The 15,870-nt window shown below is 30.3% G+C and overlaps 1 protein-coding gene across 1 annotated transcript; it reads right to left on the bottom strand.

Moving 5' to 3' along the window:
- Positions 1 to 1,482: 1,482 nt before the first annotated feature.
- LOC130891437 (uncharacterized) lies at positions 1,483 to 15,643 on the bottom strand. Its single transcript, XM_057796198.1, has 7 exons — positions 15,436 to 15,643; positions 15,050 to 15,381; positions 14,355 to 14,454; positions 13,075 to 13,288; positions 10,400 to 10,585; positions 8,650 to 8,979; positions 1,483 to 6,313 (listed from the first exon to the last, which is right to left on the bottom strand). Exons 1-7 carry the CDS (start codon positions 15,459 to 15,461, stop codon positions 2,951 to 2,953), a joined length of 4,551 nt encoding a protein of 1,516 aa, XP_057652181.1. The 5' UTR covers positions 15,462 to 15,643; the 3' UTR covers positions 1,483 to 2,950.
- Positions 15,644 to 15,870: the final 227 nt, after the last annotated feature.

Raw genomic sequence — 15,870 nt, 5'->3', positions numbered from 1 at the left:
GAAGGCGGAAGCTATGCGCCGACACGCATGCGCTCTGATGACACAAAATCTAAACTAGAAAAGCTACTGTGAGATAACGCTGAATGTTAATTAATTATTGTGAATTTGTAAATTTACACTCATGCTATAGTAACGCCTCCCTAACGTAAAGGGTTAAAAAGGCTTAAAACTTTAAAAGTTCAGAAGCTGTCATGCGTTTCCACAGTGTAATCAAAATTTAAAGCGATAAGAAAAAACTGCAGTTCGGTTCACGCCCTATGAAGAGGAGCTAGTGGTAAGTAATAAAAACAAAACACCAAAGGAGAAAGATAGTGACCGTAGTACAAAAAAGAGTAATAAGGAAGTGATAGTGAAGATATTCAGGGCGGCGACGCAGAATGACTTTATTATGGCTATTTTGAATCTACGTCTTCTGAGTGTCTGTGATTCGTGCTGACGTTGGGGCACATCATTCCCGTGCTGGAATACAGGACGATGATGATAAGGTCGTATTTGTTTGTGAAATATGTTTAGGTTTTTTGGCATTCGGTACCCATTTTGCACTACCTAGCAGACAAAACGGGGTAATTCGCACTTTTTGATTTTTTTTATGTATGCATTGTAGAAAAATTATTCATATTCTACTACTTTGCTCTAACATGAGGTAAATTATAGTTTATTTCAGAAAGGTAAAGAGTAATAAAACCTCATTAGGTATGCAAAGGGATGACAAAGTGACCCAACGAATATCTAAGCCACTTTCATAGTTTGGCATTGATTTCATTGTAAAATTCTTTCTTTTTATCAAGTGCAGGTAGTACCACCCAGGTTGGGGTCAATATATGGGTTTAGCCTATTGTTATCCGTTCACAAACACTAAAAATAGTGTGCCAAAGGCGTTCCGGTAGGATACTCATAAAAAGGAAAGCCGAATCTGAAATAGGCTTGGAATTAGGCAGAGGTTAAGGCTAAGGCTAGAAGGTTAAACGGTACCTGTTAAACGCAAAACGTAACTGTATAATCTACTACACAATAATTCGATATTGACACTTCAGGACAGAAAACATACTTTTCCTGATTCTCTTATGCAATTACTTCAAATTTTAATATTACAAACAATATTATTTCAAGACCTACGCCTATGGCCGACACCGAAATTGAGCCGAACTGGACGGAATTCCCCATTTTATTACTCTACACCTTTCTGAAATAGACTATAAATATACTTGTCACTTTGTTTCTATACTAAATTCCTTAAAACCTTAAGTATCCAACAGTAAGTTTTTGAAAGTACTGAAATTAGATGTAGAATTAGAGACAAAATAAAAACTTTTTATAGTCCAATTCATAGTGTATTAGATAGGAATAAGGAAGTGAAATTTTCCCGCTGGAATTCTTTTTGTGATAAGTTATATTGGTGTGAAAAATTTTGTACTTATGTCTTGTTATCTATATGTTGGACAGTTTAAAAGTGGTTGTGTAGAAGAAGTAAAAATCCTTACATGTTTTCGAAACTTTTATGGCAGTACAGACATTATTACAGCACAAAAATGTGATATTAGAAGGGATTTCAGTAATATTTTAACAAACATATCATCTATAAAAACAAAATTATCCCTCCCACAATTTTCTTGAGACAATTCTGAATCTTGACTGGAATTTTGTATAACCATAATGTAGAATTTTACTGACTCGTGCTTGAATAATAAAATAATTAAGTCTCCACAATTGCAGATCGATTGAGAAACAACAAATATCTTTAAAATTAATTATATAGCTAATAGGAATCACTTTATATTTTATTTTGAAGGAAATCAGGAATAGTTTAAATTAAATTTCATCAAATCAAACAATATTTCACTTCACACTTAACTAAAAGGACCTATTCAAGAGACGTGGACAGTGAGTAGCCATTGTCTACAGAGAAACCAAAAACTGACCTTGAACGATGTTAGAAATATAAAAATTGTATTTGCATTACCGGGTGGCTAAATAATTGAGATAAGCGGTTAAACCTCGGAAACCGTGTAACTTACAATCGTTCAGGAAAAATTTTTGTTATAAAACTGACCAAGAGAATTTGCTGGAAATTAGCTACAAGTTTGTGAATTGTCTAATAATTTAAATTAGAAAAAATTAGTTTTCTCCAAAATTTGTCTAATCAAGATATATTTAAGATGCCAATAAAAGAAATCTTACATCACAAGGAGGACATTTGGCTTTTTCCACTATCTTTTCAAGTACACAAACATTTAATTAAAAAGTATCTCGGGAAAGTCTTATTGTAAAAATTCTAACTGTTAGATAATAAAAATAAAATTTTATGTAGCTTTATATTACCATTGCTAGATGGAATTCTTATCATAGGAATTAAATCAGTCAAAGTGTTTTCTATTACAACTTTTGACGTAGATTACCGTCCCATAAATAAACACTATTAAATTCGAGAATTGAGTTATATCAATTGACATAAATGTAGGATTTGGAAACAGAAATTTTTTTGTAAACAAAGGCAACACCTTATACGAGATTGATTCCAAAAGTAACGAGCCTCTTTTTCGATCTTCGCAGCGAGCAACCCCTTTGGCGCATAAACAGAACCTGTAACTTCAGGAGTTGTTTGGTGTCGATGGAAAACTTTTTTGTAATTTTATTATACAACATTTTATAAATTTTAAAATAATAAATAGCAATTTCACTGAGTCAATTCTATGATTGTTTTAATAGAAATGTCATTAGTGATGTAGTTTCAAGACAAAGCAATACGGATTTAGTCACCAGGTATACAAACAGTTTTATGGTAGGATATCATAAAAGCATGTTCAAAATTGTCAAATGTTAGTTGTTGATTATTCTAACAACCCCTATATCAATTTTTCATTTGTTTCATGTCCCCTTAACTCTCAAACTAGGCAAGATTGTTATTGAACCGTTATTTTTAAGCATGTGGATATTGAAATGTAGTAAGTTGCTATTTTTCTGAAATGATTTTTTTCAAATTTTCATCCAATTTTTTAGAAATATTTTTATGTACCGACATATTATTAGCTAGATCATCTATTGTTCGTTTCAATTGATCTATGTCTTTGATCACATTAGAATTGTCCAATATTTGTGTAAGAGAATTGTTCCAAAAATAATCGATGTCTTCTCCTACATTCAATTGTTCTGATAGATCAGATGTCTTTTTAACTTCTATTACCGCCTCTCTTTCTAAATCCTCCTCAACTAATTTCCTTATTTTAGGGTTAGATATGTAGAACCAATCACCAAAAACGTATTCAGAGAGCTCATTTTTATTATAAATTACGAAATACTCTTTAAATATAGAATTGCGATTTAAACTCACATCAATTTCTTTCAATTTTTCTAAACCTATAAGACCTACAATGTCCGTCCATAATACATTCTGTATATCACACAAGTTTACATTAGGATCGATTTGGCGCAGCAATAAACTCATTATTTTATAAAAAAGTGTATCAGGTTGGTTAGATACTTTTGAACTATATTTAATAACACTTTGTTCAAGGTCAGACTTATTAAGTGGTGGCCATTCACATGACCAATTTGGTAACATCAATTTTGTTAGCAAATCTTCCACACTATTCAAATACGATTGAGTATTCCAAAATGAAGGGAAATACCGAAATGAGCACGGCAAGAAATCGGGAATGTTGTTATTTAAATATTTTTTGAATTCATAGGGAAATGTAATGTAACGTGTTCTTGGATTGAAAATAAGTAGCTTGAGTTTATTTATAGCCTCATTGAATAAGTTTATAACTACATTAGGTTTCTGTAAACATTTTTTATAGCTCGTATTCCATTTTGAAAAACTGTTTGCTCTTTTCCATATTTCTGAACATGCATACTTTGTTATGAAAACTTTGAAAGTATCGAGTTCCAGAGGCGGAGAACTATCGACGTTTTTAGCTAAAAACATTAACCCCTCTTCAACTACTTCCACCAATTTACAATCAAAAGATGAATTTTCTATTAAAATTAAATAATCGGTAACTATATTTTGTTCTATCAATTCTTCTAAATTGCAATCACTGGGATTCCCCTCTCGAAGAACTATAACAATCGGTACTTTAGTATTGCCGTACCCTATAAGATTTTTATATATTCTATTTTGAAGATTTGCATCAAATGCTTTGTTTAGAAAAACAATACCATTGGCATCGAATTGATTAATTCTACAACCTTTTCGTTTCTCTACGCAGTACGTTACCGATTCCGTACAATTTATTTTTATGTGTTCCACATTATAATACCTCTTCAGTTGTTTTTTCCACTGAAAAGCGCTTTCCATAGTTTCTTCCAACCGATTCAAGCCAACAGTTAGTTCGTGTTCATCCGGAAAACTGATTACTACTTTCCAAAAAATATTTTTTGGTTTAGTCACTGTAAGGTCATAAATTCTATTCTTCAAAATCGAATATGTCAATTGATACAAATTGACTTTTTTAATATCTCCTTCAAGCCGGCATTCGATGTTTAATGGTTCACCTGATTTGTATCTTTTCATTAAAGCAAGTGTCATTTCTTGTGAATCAACATGTAATTCATCAGCGGATTGCCTTAACGTTTTTGTATTTATCCAAATCGGACTGCAATCCACAGCTTTGCGTTTTCTTGAATTTTTTGAAGCACCAATTTTCCACTCTCGAAAAATTTTCTTTAATAATAATCTCTCTCTATTTTCTTTAATTTCTCTCAATCTTTTTTCTCGAAATTGTTTATCAATCTCAATCACTATGGAAGAGAGTAAATTTTTAACACAATTTCTTATTTCCAATTCTTCAATCTGTTCTTTTTTCTTAATTTCCTGTTGATGTATTCTTAATTCTTCCTCTTGCCTTTTTCGTTTTAATTCTCTCTCTATTTTTTCCTTATTCAACTGCTCTTCTTTTCTCATCTTTTCTTGTAGCAGATTCTCTACTTCTTTTTTCTTCTTTTCCTCGGCTATTTTCTGTTCTTCCAGTTTTTCTTGTTCTTTCAACATCTGTATCTCTAGTAGTCTCTCTTTTTCTAAAACTCTCATATCTTCCTCTTCTTTCTTTTTATCTAGTAATTCTATCCTATTTTCCCTCTTGTTTTGTTCATTAAAAGAATGGTGTATTATTGAAATTTCGTCTGTTTTTTTGGGATATGGAAATACTAAATCGAATTTGAATCCTCCTTTTTTCAAATCACTTGACTTTGATTTTTGTTCAACTACTGCTATAGGTTTACTGACGAAACTAAAATCAGATTTATCTGCCGAAGGCACCGACTCCCGAACACTGGCTGCTTTTCCAAACAATGGGACAGAAAATATGCTTTTAGGGGAAGGCGGAGTGGTGTCAAATATACTTCCTGTTTTAGATATTTCTTTGTTTCCTAGTGCAAAAGGGTTACTAAACTTTTCTTCTTTTTTAACAAAACCGAAAGGGCTATCAATTATATCTTTTTTTGACGCTGCAAAGGGATTGTCAACTTTCACAATTTCCTTTGCAAATGAGAATGGTATATCATTTTTTTCTTCCCTTTTCATAATTCCAAATGAAATTTCAGGTGTTTCTTTGTTTTTTATAAACGAAAATGATTTGCTCACAGATTCTTCTTTTTTGACAAATACAAAAGGATTCTCAACTTTTTCGTCTCTGTTCAAGAATGGGTTAATACCCTGCTCTTCCTTTACATCTGGTACAGTATCCGCTATTTTAAAAATACTTTTTATTGTTGCTTTTTCGTTGGGTTCATTTTCATTTCTCAATTGTTCCAACAATTCAGATTTCATTTTTTCTAAATCAATATCATCTAAAATGTCATTATTTTTAATGTATCCGTTTAAATCAAAACTATTTTCAACAATATGCATTTGATAAGTTTTCTCTGGCAACTTTTTTCCACAAATTATTCGACCAACAGAATGTTTTCTCTTATCTTCTACTACTTTGGATCTGTCCATTATGTAGGAAAATTGAGGCAAGCAAAAATCAGCTTTGTCCAAAATAACAGATGTAGCTGCTTCATTAATTTGCAATCCACAATATTTTAAGAAATCTATAGTTGAGTCGATGTCATCGAAAGCAAGACTTTTGTTCAATTCATTCAAAGGGTAAGCTATTTTTGCACCTCTTGGTACACAACATTTGTGAAGAGTCTTGATAGCTGCTATACGTACTTGATTAAAGTATCTCATTAAAATACAAGCGTTAAGATAACTAGTTGAGTAGAGTAATTTGAAAAATTTTATATAATTGTTCTTGTCTAAAGCAGAATAGACTTTCATAGCAAACTGAACTTCTTTCGATCGTTGAATTTCTCGCCTCAACTGCTGAACCTAAAATACAAAATTATTTATATAAATAACTACAAAACATAAAATAAAAAAAAAATAAAACAACGATTAAAGGAAGTTTTTATGTCGTTTTGTTGATATTCCACGATTAAAGTTTGTGAACTGTAAACTAATGAAAGTTGTTCAATGAAAAGAGCTGTTCACTAAACAATAATACTTTGTTTATTCACCATCCTAATAAAACAGCAGATGCTGATACTGTAGAGTGTGTGTGCAGGAACTTCGTAGGAAAGAATTGGGGTTTTAACCCAAAGATCCTACCGTGGATGTACAGTGAAACCAATCATCACATATGGGGCAGTGGTTTGGGGTACTAGAACTAGTTTGAATACCACGAGGAACAATCAATGGTACAAACAGTGGCTTGCATATGGGCAACCGGATCCGTGAAATCACGCCCAAAAGCTGCACTAAAAGTGATTCTAAACCTCTTCCCCTTTCTCCATACATCAATTAGAATGTTCAAAGTCAACGGACAGAATCACCAAAGAAAACCCGTCACTAAATAAGGAACAAACCTAGGACGAACAAAATTACTTCAATACTAAGTTGTAGAAGTAAGTGGGACCAAAACACCATACATGAAATAAACAGAAATGCCATTAAATGGTATTCGGATGGATCTAAAACAGCACACATAACTGAAATAGGAGTGTTCGTGCCCAGAACCAAACACTCTGAAAGCCTGGGTAACAAACCAAGCATTTTTCGAGCAGAAATTATTGCAACTGAAAAATGTATCCAGTTCAATCTAGATAGGAACTAACGCAAACATGAAATCATCATCCTGTCCGATAGCCAAACAGCCATTAGAGCTTTAAGCTCCATATCATAAAATCCAAACTTATTTGGGATTGCCTAGAAGAACTGAACGAGTTAGACTACAAACATTAAGTTACAATAGATTCCGGAACACATCATTATATTTGATGTTATGCTTCTGGATTTCGTCTGTGATATATGGTATGCCAAGATCTTCTGGAAGGGTATCATCCGATAAATACCAAGGTGCATTGCAGATTTTGGACTGAGGCCTCTAGAGGATAGATGGATCTTGTTGTCCATAGTTAATTTAGATTTATTTCCTAATAACCAATATAACTTTTTGAAACGTAAATCAATGTGTTTCCTCTTTTCAGTTTAGCTTTTAATCCAGGATTAATCCAAAATAAAGGAATGATTGTGTTTTTGGTATTTTTACACTGATGGATATTAGTGCTTTCTCAAACTGAATGTTATTTGTGCAGATTTATTTCGTTTATTTTTACTTTCCACTTCCTTGTCCTATCTTCTAAGAGGTTTAAGTTTTGTTGGAGGTGAGTTGTCATGGTTGCTGGATCTTCGTGACTGGATAAAATGACTGTATCATCCACAAATGTTCCTGTTAAGTATTTTCTGTGGTAGAAAAACATAACAAATAAATCGAAAAATTATTTTAATCTAACAGAATTGTAAAAACGATAATTATCCATGAAACGTAAGAAAAGTTGACTACTTTATTGAGTTATCTTTTCCAAGTATATCTCGATTGATTTTTTTTTCGTGTATCTAACATAAAATGACCATTACCTGGTGCATAATTTGATTAATTTTTCAGTTAACATTGGAAGATGTAATAAGGAAAAGAATTTAGTTAAAGATGTAGCGGTACTCGATGGATATGGTGAAAAAATAGTATAATATTGAATAATTTTCACAGGCATAAGAAATTTGTGAGACCGCTTTTTCCAAAATTAGTTCCAGTGCCTTTCAATTTTGTTTGAATTTAAAAAGGATTAGAAATTATGTATAATAATGTAGGTTTGAAATTAGTTTATACATTCAACAATACTTGGAAACAATAAAATATGGAAGAATAGAAAAGTGGAGTATTACCGAAAAACTGTCATAATCATTCAAAAAGCAATCATAATGTAGTATTTTTAACATTAGATTATTTTCCTCTTCATATTAGTCAGAGCATATCGTACAATTGCCATATTTGTATTTTACGAATTGTTGAACTGTATGAGTGTTCTTTTGGAAATTGGTTTGAGTTAATTATCTTTACAGTGATGTTTCAAGCATTTTGATTAAAACTTATAAGGTCAATTTGGTTTTTACCAGCTTTTAGGATCAGTATTATGTCAGTTTTAATTGCTAACTTTTTTAAATAATAATTTCCAATTTTTTGAAAAATAAAGATACTTTACTATTGAATAAAATTTATATTTTTTGAAAAACCTCGTATAGCTTAAAAAATGGAAGCTGTTTTAAATTTGGAACTGAATTAGAAACAGTATAAGAAACATCTAAATAAAAAATTATTCTTATCTTACCTCCCACATGAAATTTCCATCATTTAAATTTAATAAAATAACGTAAGCTCTGAATTCAGCTTCGTTTTCACAAGTTTCCTCTTTCAAAGCTAAATCGTGATACATATATTTCAATGTCTGTAAGCATTTAGTCATATTTTCAGTATTAATTTTTTGATCAAATACGGAGGCGTCTTCTGCAACTAACCTAGCCGAACAATGTATATGGAAACGAGCGCATTGTTCAACTAACTCCACTGCTCCTTGACTGCAAAGCTCTTGTTGTGTTATATCTTTTCTAATGCCTCGTGTTCTGTCCCATAAAAAATGAAACCATTCTCCAAGATGTACCTACGAGATTATAAATTAAGAAAAATTAAAGAATATAACACTAGTTTTTAAATAAAAATAAATCTATATAAAACTAAAAGTGTTTGCAGAAATATTTTATTGTCACAAATTCTTCCTGCAGTCAATTGTTTTTTTAAGTACTTAACGTGGTGACAAAAGTTTTATTTGTTCGACCATTATCTTCATTCCGATTGATTTAAAGTGTCGAGTAGAGAGTGTAAACAAAGTTCTGATCGTTTTTGTTATATTTGTGAACAGTTTATATTTTCAAAAGAGTAGATACGTTAAAAAGTGCACATCTTTATTATTTTGGATTTCCTGTTGCAAATTAAGGTAAAAAGTGGGTGCCTCATGTATTTTGCGAAAGCCACTCCAGTGGTCATCAGAAGAAAACATTCACCTTTCATTTGGTTCATCAATGCTATGGAGAGAGCCTAGTAGGTAATTATATAAATTATTTTTAGTTTTGTGTTACGGAGACATTGGGATATAATGTGGGATATAATGAAAAAAATAAGGCAAGTATTATATATGCCGAAGTTCCATCTGTTATTAAGCCCATAGTATATAGGAAAGATATACCACATCCAGTATGTTCCAATAATTCGAATGCCAATACACTAGATGACAATGAAAGTGATGTTGAATTCAAATCGATTTCTAGTGTTTCTGAAAAGTTATCACTTGAAGTAATTACTTCACATTTAATTAACCAAGTCGAATTGAATGATTGAAGAGATTTACAATGATCAAGATCTAAAGCAGCTTCTTGGTTTCCGCTAACAACAATGGAACTTATTACTACCAGGCAAAAAAGTAACATTTTTCAAAAACAGAAGCAAAGTTTACTCAGAATTTTTCAAAACAGAAGGGGAATGTTTGTTTATTTACAATATCCGGGAAAAAAAGAAATTTTATAAAGTGACATTTTGTTACCTGCCAATAGAGATAAAATTTCACAGAAAAAATTATTTTTTTTTGCATAAATACATACTTTTGAGGCTTGATATTAAGCCTTTCAAATATTATAGTCTATCATATGTTTAGGATTCATTTCAGTTTGAGGTGTATTTAATTTATTCAAATTACCTGGTAAAAAAAGTATTCATTTTGACACTGCTTTATTTGTGATATTTATCTAAAAAATGAATATAAGAATTTAATAACATTTATTTGGATAATAAAAATACCAGAAAGTTGTAATACTTTTGAAAGTATGTGTATATTTAAGGTGTTATATATATATTTTGATAAATGAATATTGTCTATTGTAAATTAATTATATAGGTTTTTATGCATAGAAATTTTTTGTTGTAAGTTCAAATTATTGAGAAGAAAACACAAATAAAAATACATGATATATATTCATAAACTCTAAATGTATTTTTTTGATCACTCAATAAAATATGTAATTATTTACCTCATCTGTATCACAAAGATCAACAATATTATGCAATAAATATCCCATAGTCATTTGAAGAACTTTAACTGGTCGTAATTCATGAGAAAGAGGTGCTTCTTGATCAGCTGAACTTCTAGAATATTGTTTAACTGCTTTGGAATGATCCATACATTTTTCATTCTCATCCTGTTCATACCAAGCCACCTGTGGAACAATTTTATATTCATTTGTATTAAAATTCATTGATAATATACTGTTAACTCCGTTTTATACAATATAAAGCCTTAAAATTAATATCAGGAACTTGCTTTTAGCACAATATAATATACCCTCAATGCAATCAAGAAGGGTATTTTTGGGTAAAAAGATCTGGTCCTGGAAGTAAACAAACATGTACTCAAATCAAATTACAAAAAGAAGCAAAAGTATGAAAATCTATCATATAGATTATCAATATAGAAATAAAAACTAGATTAGATATAAATATTAATAATAAACGTTATTAATATATTTACTCAATTCTGAAGCCTTTCTATCTTTTCAAGTTTAAGGCATGTTGGAGTTGAGTCTCCCTTTTCCACAAAAGTTTCCATTCCTTCCTGTACCGTGTCTTTTGTTTTATTTCCTGTCATCTTATTACTCGATTTTCCCCTGCCATCTTAATTTCTCTTGAACAGTCTTCCTTTCTTTTTTTTGTAAGTTCGTGCTTCATATATCTTCTCCCATAGTGTTATTCCTTATTTTGTTGTATCTATTTTTATTAGAAATCTTATTTCGATATGTTGTATGCTTTTGTCTTTCTGTGTGTGTCCATGTCTTTAAACCTTCTGTCAATATGGGTGTGACTACTTTGTTATATATTTCTGCGTTTCTTTGTTTTGGTATTTCCTTTTCGGTTAGAAACTGAGTCTTAATTGCATTGAATGATATTCCAGCTGCTCCAGTTCTCTTGTTCCAATCTTCCATCTTGTGTTAGTATCATGTCTAGGTACTGGAAGATTTTGAAATGCTTTACAGGATGATTGATTAGTGTAATAAAGTTCAGTTCCTCCTTTGAGATATTATGGAAATTGACGAATTATAGTAATCATTAGTCTTCACGTTTTAAAATTATTTACAATCTTACAGGGTGTACCAGAATGCTGTGCCATATCAAAATAACATGAAGCTCTCTATAAAGTTTTTGCATATTTAAAATTAGCTTGACTTCTAAGTGTACATACGTAGGTATTTAAAAAGTTATAACCAATTTCCATGAATTTGTTTTCAATTCAATATCCTGTACAATGTAAGAGAAATTCAAGAATGAAGATCTGTTGCTTTTCAAAAGAATCAACCTATATTTTATGTGAATATCTAAAAGTACTACCAACGTACAAAAGCAAGCTTGGTGAGATTGATGGAGCGGTTCAATTGCATGGGTTCAGTTAATTATGAAAAGCATGAACCATTAAAAACAATATCATTTTTTAGGTGGACTTTAAGAACAGTTAATCAACAGAGAGATTTTTTTGATTATATTCTTTTTGGAGATGAAGCCACCTTTAATAAAAATGGTTGTGTTAATAGGTAGAACATTCACTATTATTTTTCAACTAATCCATATTACATAGTGACACACAGTCAAACTAGATAGTCGTTGATTGGGTGGGGAGGTATTGTTGGTGAATATGTGGTAGTATTATATTTTTTTGAAGAACTTGTAAATGCTAAGCTTTTTTATTAAACCAATTACCTATTTATTGGAAGAAATTTTACTTCATACTCGACAAATGATGTGGTTTTTGCATAATGGTGCGCCTGCTCACACTAATCAATCAATTAATGGTGAACTGAATGAACTATTTCCAGGAAGATGGATCGGAAGAAATGGTTCAGTACAGTGGTCACCAGATTTTAAACAAATGGAATCATTTTTCTGGGGTCACATTAAGAATGAATTACAGAATGTTTCTATAGGAATGCTGTAATATATAATATGTAATATAATAATAATGTGAGTAACTCTTTCAATAATTTCAATATTACAATTTTACATAGTTGATACTGTACAGAGAACTAGATTAGGCAAGAGAAGAGTATGAAGCAACAATAATCATGGAAGATTGGAACAGTAGAGTTGGTAATGACAAAAATAAGAGACTAAGAGAAAATTTAATAAGAATATAAACAAATCAAAATGATGAAGTGAATTTGGTGAAGAGATAACAGAAATATGTAGGAGGAATATAAAAATTTTAACATAATGAAAAATATTAGAGGAAAATAGTGAGAAGGAAATAAATACAAAGAAAAAAAGGGTTATAATATAATAAAATAATTGACACAAGAAGAGATAACTTTATGAAAAAATTTCATACGAGAACAGGAGTAGCTACCAAAGTTGGAACAGAGTTAGAAGAAACAATTTTCAGTAAAATTATTGAACTTTTGTGTTAGAGTATGCAAAATCTGGATATTGAACCCTATTATAATAATGTAATGGAACTGGAGCCGTGTATATATTTTATCTTGTTCAATATCCATTTACATAAATCAGAAACATTCAATATAAAGAAGTATATATCCTGGAATAAAAGATTTCAAAATCCCATCTTCCTACTTCTAAATAATATGGTATGAAGAAACCACAATTTTTAAGAACTGTTAAGAAACCATTCTTTGTCAGTACCAAAAGAAAAAAAATTATTTACCTGGTGCTTTATTTCTCTAAATAAGCGTTCTTTTTCTGGACACATATCTGGACAAGTTCCTACAGTTGCATATGTTTTTACTGGCGGATTTTTCTTCAGTTTCAATTTCATTAATTTATCCCTGGCTTCTAGTATTTTATATTTATCCTCATTGGTAAAAGCTTGTGATAAAAGTACTTTAATAAGTTCCACTTCTTTTGCTGATACAGTTAAACTGAAAAAAATGTCATAAATATAATGGATGGCTTTCCTGAAAGATGATTTCAAATCCTAAATAGTGAATAATGACAAAATTAAATTGTTGGCAGGACACATTCAAATAATTATTATATAATATTGGAAGTTGTATTGATAAATATAGGAATATGAATGTAAAATTTCTAGCCAACTTAATTCCAATGTACCAGCGAAAATTTTGATAGAACCTTGCAATAAAGTATCAAATAATGAAATCTATAGCTTCTTTTACTAAACGGTCAACTTCTTCATTATAAGATATTGGAGCAAGTGTCTTAATCCATGTAAAATGAATCTGTTGTCCTATGGAGGTTGCCTTAAGATTAAGTTGGAGAATTTCTAAAATTGTATGGTGAGACTTTGCATTGATACTGAAGTTTTTTAAAGAAAAGGGATGTTCTATTAAAAATTATTCAATGCAACATTTTGTGCGTCATTTGAAATTTTCCTTCCTCCACACCCAATCTTTCAGCACCAGTCTTCTAATTTGGCAATAATGGCAGCTTACTGAATTTCAGTTAACTGAGGAGGCATGATGTGAATTTTTACTTCAACTGAATTCAAATTAATTATTGAATTATCTGTCATTATCAATTACAGTGACATTAGTTAATAGTGTACATGTCCCTACTATTATTTTAATACTGATTGGTTTTGCATTTAATAAAATCACAAAAAAATATATTACAAATTATTTTCCAAAACTGTATACTAATAATTTAAAGTATAAAGTTAGAAATTATAGATTTCTAAGTCAGTATACATCAAAGCTTTGACCAAAAGAAAACTTAGCAATTGAAAGTCTTTGTTCTCTTTAATTGATTTATCTTTTTTTCTCACAGGTATTAATAACTGTTCTCCATTGACTGACAGAAATAGGGTAGGAATAGTGGATTGTTATGAACAAAATATTATTTTTTAGTTGTTTATAGTTATTTTCACAATTATATTTTTGGTTCAGCTTGCGAATCAGATTTCTTTAAACAACGGTGGGTTAATATGCAGAAAAATGATAGTTGACTCAAAAAATAATCTTCACTTACTCAATATTCTCCTTGGGTTTCAAACTTTTCTTTGGTTTAGTTCCACTTTTCCAAGATTTTTTTAGTTTTTTAGGTGTGTCATCAGTATTTTGAGATTGACCTAAAATTAAAACAGTGTAGAGAACAGTATACCCTTTTGTATTTATATTGACAAAGAACTGATGTACAAATATTTTCTACTTATTATTGAATCATAAATTCTGTGAACTGTTAGCTAAAAACACTATTCTGCCATCCTAATTCTAAACACAGAAAAGTTATTTTTTTTATTTTGAGATTTTTGCATTTTTATTATATAAGATCCAAAATACAATGAAATTAATAAAAACATGTGTTTTATGTATTTATTTATCATATTACACAAAAAAATCACTACTACTTTCACCAAAGAACCAACCAAAACTGCCATTTTTGAACTTACTATGCTTTAAATTAGCACAGGAGTATTAAGTTATAATTAGAAGTGTGTTCAAGCTGAATGATTTGAATTATGGAAATATGACTGAAAGAGGATATTCAAAGCCCAAATATTATTCATGAAAAAATGCTTACATTTTCAATGACTAAATTAACAATTCTATATAACTTAATTCAAATAATTTTCTAAGAATAGAACCTATAAAATGGTAAAAAACTTGGAATTTTCTTGAAGCAGTTGATTTCGTGAAGAACATGCTAAATATATGACATACTACCTCCCACAGATTGTATTAGATTTGAAGCCTGACCAGACATTGCTGCTAGTTCTGCCTCTATTTCTTCATTATCTATCCACATATGATTTTTGTTAATTAAGTTTCTTTTGGATGTTGATAAATTCTCTGTGAGACTTGAAACATTGAAAGTAATCCCTTTATAATTCCCGGCATTGTTTAAGGCTCTTAGATAGTCTTCCTGATTTCCATATTCCACTACACAACTTCTAACTTTTTTTCTAAAAACAATTCTTTTTATGTGCCCAAATTGTTTAAAATATTCCTTGGCGATGGTCTTGTCTAATAAAAATTCAGCCGGATAATCGTGACATCTAAAAGTAATCAAATTAAAGTAAATAATTGAATACGAAATAATCACCCATTACATAATTTTGTATACAGGAGATTCCATTTTTAAATATTATATTATTATGTTGTATTATAACAAACACATATCTTAACACTACAACACTAAACAACGACTTTTGTCATTTTCAGCAAAACAAAAAATATTTATAGGTTATGTGCACAGTATCGCTATAATGAAACAACGATACACATAGGACTATTCGGAAACTATGATCGAGTTAATCTGATCAGCCGACAGGATGTTGTATTTGTCTATGGTTTTGTGAACTTTTGAAATATTTATTTTCTTTGAATGGCTTTCAACTATTAATTACCATGGTCATAGTCATTGATAGGTCAATGATATTTGCTGTTTTTATACTTTTTGTATTTCAACATAAAAATAGCTTATTATGTATTATTAAATTTTACTGCAAAATCCATTCTTTGTGGAAGAGCCTTGGCTGGACCCG

The sequence above is a fragment of the Diorhabda carinulata genome, chromosome 3, assembly GCF_026250575.1.
Source record: "Diorhabda carinulata isolate Delta chromosome 3, icDioCari1.1, whole genome shotgun sequence".
In the NCBI taxonomy this organism is placed as follows: Eukaryota; Metazoa; Arthropoda; class Insecta; order Coleoptera; family Chrysomelidae; genus Diorhabda; species Diorhabda carinulata.
The sequence above is the reverse complement of the archived record's forward strand: the minus strand, read 5'-3'. Positions and strand labels throughout refer to the sequence as shown.

Bases quoted from the DNA above. Each gene is read 5' to 3' on its own strand.
- LOC130891437 (XM_057796198.1), bottom strand. From the start codon at position 15,461: ATGGAATCTCCTGTATACAAAATTAT. The intron at 15,382-15,435 runs GTAATGGGTGAT...GATTACTTTTAG, and splicing joins TCTCCTGTATACAAAATTAT to ATGTCACGATTATCCGGCTG. The intron at 8,980-10,399 runs GTAAATAATTAC...ATAATCTCGTAG, and splicing joins ATCTTTGTGATACAGATGAG to GTACATCTTGGAGAATGGTT.